General features: G+C 57.2%; 1 protein-coding gene across 1 annotated transcript; it reads right to left on the bottom strand.

Annotated features, from left to right (window-relative positions):
- Positions 1-2,480: 2,480 nt before the first annotated feature.
- FZD10 (frizzled class receptor 10) lies at positions 2,481-4,910 on the bottom strand. Its single transcript, XM_019748741.2, has one exon. It carries the CDS (start codon positions 4,421-4,423, stop codon positions 2,678-2,680), a length of 1,746 nt encoding a protein of 581 aa, XP_019604300.2. The 5' UTR covers positions 4,424-4,910; the 3' UTR covers positions 2,481-2,677.
- Positions 4,911-6,928: the final 2,018 nt, after the last annotated feature.

Here is a 6,928-nt window from a genome sequence, read left to right as displayed (position 1 = left end):
TCTGGGCCTCGGTGCTGCCCCTGAAACCCCCTCATCTGTAGTGATGAGGGTCACACTCTAGCTCCCAGAGAGCGTCCAAGAAGGGAATGGCTTTCACTGCCCCCTGCGCTCACCACGAGTAGAGAGGGGCCCTGGGCTAAACACCCCTTGGCATTCATGAGCCAGGTCACTGGTTTCTGGGACGGACCCACGCTGAAACACATTGTGGACACAGCAAAGCCTCTTACACACTCCAGCACACATGGTTTTCCTCTGCACCGAGTTTGAAGCCTGCACACTGGACACGGGCACAGCTGATGCAGCTGGCTTGGGGTCCTTTCAGCATTCTCACCCAGCAGTGCTCTGACTGTGCTTTCTTCTAGACCTTTCAAAGCTCTATTCCAAACATGCCATTTTTATTTTTCCTAAGAATGAGAAAAAGGGAGCATTCTATGCATATATACGTGTACAGAAATATGTCCAGACAGTCTTTTGAGGTGGGAACAATCAAGAAATAGGTTTTTACTTGTGGGCATTTTTAATACCTTTTCTTCTTTCTTTTCTGATGCATTGAGGCTATTCTGGGTTTTACCTCAAATTACTTTGCCTACCTAGGTAGTGTTCCCGGAACCTGACCAAAGCAGCCCGGCCCCTGCTCCTGGTGCCTCGGCCATTCACACCCATGTGAAGCGCCCCCACCCTTTGTCCATCTCTAGTTTTCTCGATGCAATACGTGGGACTTAAGTGCTAAGGGCCTTCATCAGGAACCGGGCTTCTGCCCCTCTTAGTAAGTGCTTTCTAAGTAAACGCTCCAAGTCCCAGCGTGGAGCCTGATGGCAGCACAACCCCACCGAGACCCGGGGTTGCTCTATCAGTTTCCCAGCGCTGGGGGCCGGCCTGCACCCTTGCTCCCTTCTGGCTAGAACTTGAGTCTGGCTGTGCCTCCGGCCACAGAACCCGCGCTACTTTAGGCCTTCCCAGCTACACGACTCTGACAGTAAACATGGAAGAATTGGGTACCATGAAGCACAAAGCTGATTAGCTTCTCCCTAATGACCAGCCGCCCTTAGCGGAGACTTCAGTCTGTCCAGCTCCAAGTCTGTGCTGTAAACATGACCCCGGCCTGTTGTTGCTGCAAAGGCTGCACTTTGGACTGGCTCCCCGCCTAGGTACAGTTTGACCCCAGCAGGGCAACTGAACGCAACTCATTTAATTCTCTTCCTTGGTTGGCTCCATTCTTCAGAAATATTACTGGAGGCTAACTCAGGTCACGCATATACCCACGCTTACAGCCAGGGTGGCTCCCTTAGGACCCAAACCAGGCCCTCACATCCAGCCACCAAGTCACAGACACCTCACACGCTTCCCGCATGTAGTTCCTCTGAACCTCGAAATTCAATTATTCTGCCACCCTTGGAATCTGCCCATCTGCGATTTCAGATGGTCACTGGTAATCTCTAGGTGGAAACGCACGCTCAGGATTTGCTAGAAGAGCAGACAGAGGAAGAAAGTTTTCTCTCTTCTTACAACGCACAAGGGACCAGCACGAAACTAAAGAATATATTTTATTTTTAATAAAATAGTGGAGCATGAAAAATATCATATATTACACATATGCACAAGCAGAACCGCTCTTTCCGGGGTGGTGGGGAGACTAAGCTAGACGGTTTGTCCGGCGTTTCTTGATATATTCATGGAAACCATTTGTTTAACAGCAGAAAGAGTCACTAAGCCCTTTGGGTACTTCTGAATGGTCCTTCCACCCTTTCCTTTCCTTTTCACAAATCAGTCCAAACGCCTATAACATTGGCTTGGTTTCCATTAAAAAGCCACAAAATGGAACACTAAAGGGTTTCTGAGGGTTGGGCCCCTCAGTTCTTTTGTTAGGAGATTTCTTTTGTTGTCTTTATATACAGCAAACTACTTGCTTTCTCTTTTTATTTTCATGGAGAGGGGAAAATGTATTGCACATGGCTTGCATTTACAAATGTTAGGTTTAGTGGAAGTTTCTGTCTCGGAGAAAGGCCGTGTGTGACAGCAAGAGGCAGGAGTCTATTTTAAGTGACTCCAAATCCACTGGAGTGTGTTGAGCTGTCAGGCTTTCTCTTGCTTCCTGTTTGCAGAGTTGCTGTCTTAGAGGCAGCCTTCCTGAGGGCAGCGGGCCCCTTGGGGTGGCTTCAGGCTGCAGAGGGTCGGACCCTCTGCCTGCCTCTCTCTCTCTCTCTCTCTCTCTCTCTCTCTCTCTGCAACCCAGCAGAGGCCCTTTAATTTGCAAAGAAGTTATCTCTTCTGATTTGTAAATGGATAGCAAAGCCAATTCAAACACACACACACACACACACACACACACACACACACACACAGATGTATATTTACGGAAGGTTCTAAACAAACGTTTTCTTCTGGGGCTGAATCAACTACATTACCACAAATTAGTTACACAGGAGGCTACTTAACCCCAGAGCTCTCATTCCCTGAAAAGAAAACAAAAACAAAACAAAAACCTTTCAGTACATTTTTTTTTTTAAACTTTCAGTGTATCACAGCATCCTGAACTTCAGGGTAAAAACTTTTTATTTGTTTTCCTTTTATTTAAAAAAAAAACCAACCAACCAAGAAAAGCACCGTGTTTGGCTCTGACTGTCACTGTATCCTCTCTGGGAAAGTTTCCTGCCCTGGCCGCTCCCTCCCAGCCGGATCACACACAGGTGGGAGGCTGGGCAGAGATTTCATATTTGCCCAGGTAAGTTTTGGGGGGATGCTGGGCTTTTTTGTAAATCCCACTGTGGGTGAGCACGCTGGCCGGTTTTCTCCTGCTCTTTTTCTTGAAGCGGCGGCTGCACACACTCTGCCAGGACTGCAGCGTCTTGTTGGTCCAGATCCACATGCCACTGGTGATACCCACCACCAGCAGCATGAAAAGCTTCAGCAGGAAGATCTCCACGGCAGGGATGGACGTGGCCATGACGCAGTCCAGGCTCTTGGTCTGGTTGTTCATTCTGCACTTGTGCTGCGTGGCCAGCAGCTTCCACTGGTCCATGTTGAGGCGCTCGTAAAAGTAGCAGGCGATCACGCAGGTGGCGGGCACGGTGTACAGCACGGAGAACACCCCGATTCTCACCATGAGCTTCTCCAGTTTGTCCGTGTTCTCCCCGCCTGTCTTCATCACCCTCCGGATGTGGAAAAGGGCCACGAAGCCCGAGAGGATAAAGGAAGTGCCGAGGATGAGGTAACAGGCCAGCGGGATGAGCACGAAGCCGGTGAGCGCGGTCACGTCCATGCTGCCCACGTAGCAGACGCCGGTGAGCTCGTCCCCCGCCACCCTGCGCATGACCAGGATCAGGATGGTCTTCACGGCGGGGATGGCCCAGGCCGCCAGGTGGAAGTAGCTGCTGTTGGCCTCGATGGCCTCGTGGCCCCACTTCTTGCCCGCAGCCAGGAACCAGGTGAGCGTGAGAATCACCCACCAGAGCGAGCTGGCCATGCCGAAGTAGTAGAGGACCAGGAAGACGAGCGTGCAGCCGGTGCTCTCCAGGCCCTCCTGGATGACGTACAGCTGCCCGCTGTCCCGGTCGCAGGCGATGCTCTCGGCGCCGGCGAACAGGCGGATGATGTAGCCCAGCGAGGACACGCAGTAGCACATGGAGAGGAAAATGATGGGGCGCTCGGGGTAGCGGAAGCGGTCGGGGTCGATGAGGAAGGTGAGGACGGTGAAGGCGCTGGAGAAGAAGCAGAGCACGGACCACACCGCCAGCCAGACCACCGCGAAGCGCTTGTCGTCGCGGCTCCAGTACACGTCCACGCCGGGCGTACACAGCGGCGCGCACGACGCGCTCTTCTCCACGTGGTGGAACTTGCCCGGGTTGGCGCAGCCGGCGCGCCCCGGGCCCCCATCCTTCAGCGGGTGGTCCTGCGCGCCCGGGGGCCGCTGCGGCCGGAAGAGCGGCGGGAAAATGCCGGAGCCGCGGGCCGGCTCGTCCGAGCCGTTGTTGGGCGCCTCCATGCACAGGTAGTTGGGGTCGTTCTTGTTGGGGAGTTTGCTGCAGTCCAGCGAGTCGGGCCACTTGAAATTGAACTGCTCCATGATCGGGGAGCACTTGAGCCGGGCCTGCTCGCACATGACCCGGCAGGCGGGGATGGGGGTGGAGACCTGCTCGGTGCACATGGGCGCGTACAGCGAGCAGAGGAAGAAGCGGAGGTGGCCGTGGCAGCCGTACTCCACCAGCGGCGCGAACTCGTGCAGCTGGATGGCGGCCTCGCGCTGGTTCTCGTGGCCCATCAGGTTGGGCATCCGGGTCGTGTTGTAGCCGATGTCCTTGCACATCGGGATCTCGATGGGCTGGCACTTGCCGTCGCCCGGACGCTCCATGTCCATGGAGCTGATGGCGGCGCACGACCCCATCACCTGCAGGACCAGCCACAGGCGGGGGCCCGGGCGCTGCATGGTGGCGAGTGAGGCGCCCTCGCGGGGAGGTCCGCTCCCCTCAGAGCCGCGGCTCCCGGGCTCGGGCTGCGGGCCCCGGCTCCGCGTCCCTGCTCGGGCCCCCGCCCATGCCCGCCCAGCCTGGCCCTGCTCTCCGCGCCCGGCCTCGGCGGAGGTGGGAGAGGAGCAAAGTTGGCGAACAATACCGGGAAGCGAGGGGAGCCCCGGAGCCCTCGGCGCGGCGGCCGGCTCGGGCTGCGACTCTCTGCCGGCAAACTTTGGCCTCTTCTGGGAGCGCCCGGGTGGCGCGTCCGGAGGGGGCGGGCGGCGCGGGCGCACGGTGGCCGGGCCAGCGCGCCGCGGCTCCTCCCTCCCCGCCGGCCTCGGCCGGGCCCAGCCCGCAGCTGTTTCGAGGTTTGTGTCCCGGGATGAGAACACTCGCAAAAAGGCAAAGGGGGAAAAGCCGAGTGTGACAGGCCCCGCCCCCGGGCGGGCGCCCCGCCTCCATCGCTGCTTTGCATGAGAAAGCGGGGCCGCCAGCTCCCGCGCCCCGCCGCGGGCTCTCGGCCCCGCGGGGCGCAGCGTTGACCCGTCCGTGTCGCCGCCCGGCCGGGACACCCCGCCTGGCGCCTCCGTCTGTCCTGCCCGCGGCTCATTCGCCCTCTCTCTGCCGGCCTCCAACTTTGCTCTCGCTGCCTCTCGCCTGCGCCCCCTTTCCAGGGAAACCCCGGGATTGTCCCCGGCACCCTGTGCCTCTCTCTACCCGCCGGAGAACCCCAAGGGCGCCGAGGTTACTGGAAGTTCGTAGACTGGCTGGAGAAGGGGGTGGGGTGTCCGCGGCAGGGGGCTGGGGGCGCATCTTCCTTGGTTTTTATGGTGGGTCCCGGGCAGAGGGCGCTTTCAAAGCGATGTGGGATTTGCGTTTTATAGTCTTGGCCATAAAGTGGCCCTTTAGCTTGTAAACCTGCCCGCGTCGTCCCGAGGCTGGGAGTCACCAGGCCTGCGCTCGGGGCTCCGGCTCCGGGGAGGGGTTTCCTTTGAAATTTCAAAGAGAAGAGCTAAGGGCCGGGGGGAGGGGCTCTGGGAATCCAGATTTTAGGGCCGCTCAAGCGAGGTCTCCGCTAAGAAGGCGGGGAGGGGGAGGGGCGGGACGCCTCCTGGGGCGCCTAGGTCTCCCCTGCATCCCGGGCGAGTGGGGGCCAGGCTTGTATAATAGTGACCCCCGCCCCCAACAAAGCCGAGGAGTTGAGGGGCCTCGCGCCAGGCAGGGCTGGGGATTTCTTCTAAGCGGCTGAGTTTATTTATTATAGGAAGTCATTCGCTCGTCGAGTATTTATACTATTTGGCGAGTGATTTGCCCGGCCTGCGCCCTCCTTTGGCTACAGACCCGTAGGGTGAAGAGGAGTTGGCAGGACGCTGCGCCAACTCGATCCCCGGGTCCCCAACTTCACGGAGAGGCGTGGGCGCGCACGGCTCTCAGTTTCCATAGAAGGTGGAGACGGAGCGTCCTGGCCTGACGCCCTTTGCTTACCCCCCTCGGACTGGGGCCAGTTTGTGATACAGTCACTTAGGACACCACGCCCCCTGCCCCTTCCCCCCGCACAGGGCATGCGCGGTGGGCGCACACACCCACGCCTCCTCGCTTGCAAAGAATGTGCCGAGCTTCACCTTGCATCGCGTATTAACCCTTAAATAAACAGTACCCATAGGAGGTGGCGGCGTCTCTGTCGTCTTAGACGCCCCCAAGGGTCAGGGTCTTTTCAATTTCTTCTGAAACGCGCAGGATCTCATCTAGAGGGAGTAGTTGGAGGGCTTTCCAGGGTGGGAGTGGGGATCAGAGGAGCGAGCCCTGGGCACACCGGCCTTTTTCCCCTGCTCCCATTCTCAGGTTAACACTGGAGAGGTGGGCAGGGCGTGCAGACACCCCTGGGAGTCCGTGCTGGGCCTCGACGGTAGAACCTGCGGGTTTTGCCAGCAGGAAGCGGAAAGGGAGGAGAGGCTCTTGCCAGGCTCTGCTCTTCCCCTTATTGGGAAGCTCGTTGTAAGCGGTGGCGGAAGTGGGGGCAATATTGGCTTTTATTTAAAAGAAGTAGGATTTTACATCTGTAAAAATTTGCGAGACGTCACATAACCACCCTCGCATCCATACATCCATACGTCCACCTATCCGCCATCTGTCCACCCGTCCGTCCATCCATCCATCCATCCAGCCATCCAGCCATCCAGCCATCCAGCCATCCAGCCATCCAGCCATCCAGCCATCCATCCAGCAAACAGAAGACTGAAACTGGGATTTGCCCAGGATCCAGAACTAACAAGCAGTTTGGTGCCTGGGCCCTGAGTCATTGTCCCTGGATATCCCTGTGAGATGTTGGAGAAAGTTGGGAGTGAGGAGAAAGTAGGAAAGACTAATGCAATCAGAACAGCCAGCTGCAGCTGTGCTACTGTTTCTTGACTGAAAAACCCCATGCTTTTTCAAGGGCTGCTATTTTTCTTATGACAGTTTTTTCATTTGTTTGTTTTCTT

This window comes from Rhinolophus sinicus, linkage group LG16 (genome assembly GCF_036562045.2).
Source record: "Rhinolophus sinicus isolate RSC01 linkage group LG16, ASM3656204v1, whole genome shotgun sequence".
In the NCBI taxonomy this organism is placed as follows: Eukaryota; Metazoa; Chordata; class Mammalia; order Chiroptera; family Rhinolophidae; genus Rhinolophus; species Rhinolophus sinicus.
This window is presented reverse-complemented; position numbering and strand designations above follow the sequence as displayed.

Bases quoted from the DNA above. Each gene is read 5' to 3' on its own strand.
- FZD10 (XM_019748741.2), bottom strand. From the start codon at position 4,423: ATGCAGCGCCCGGGCCCCCGCCTGTGGCTGGTCCTGCAGGTGATGGGG.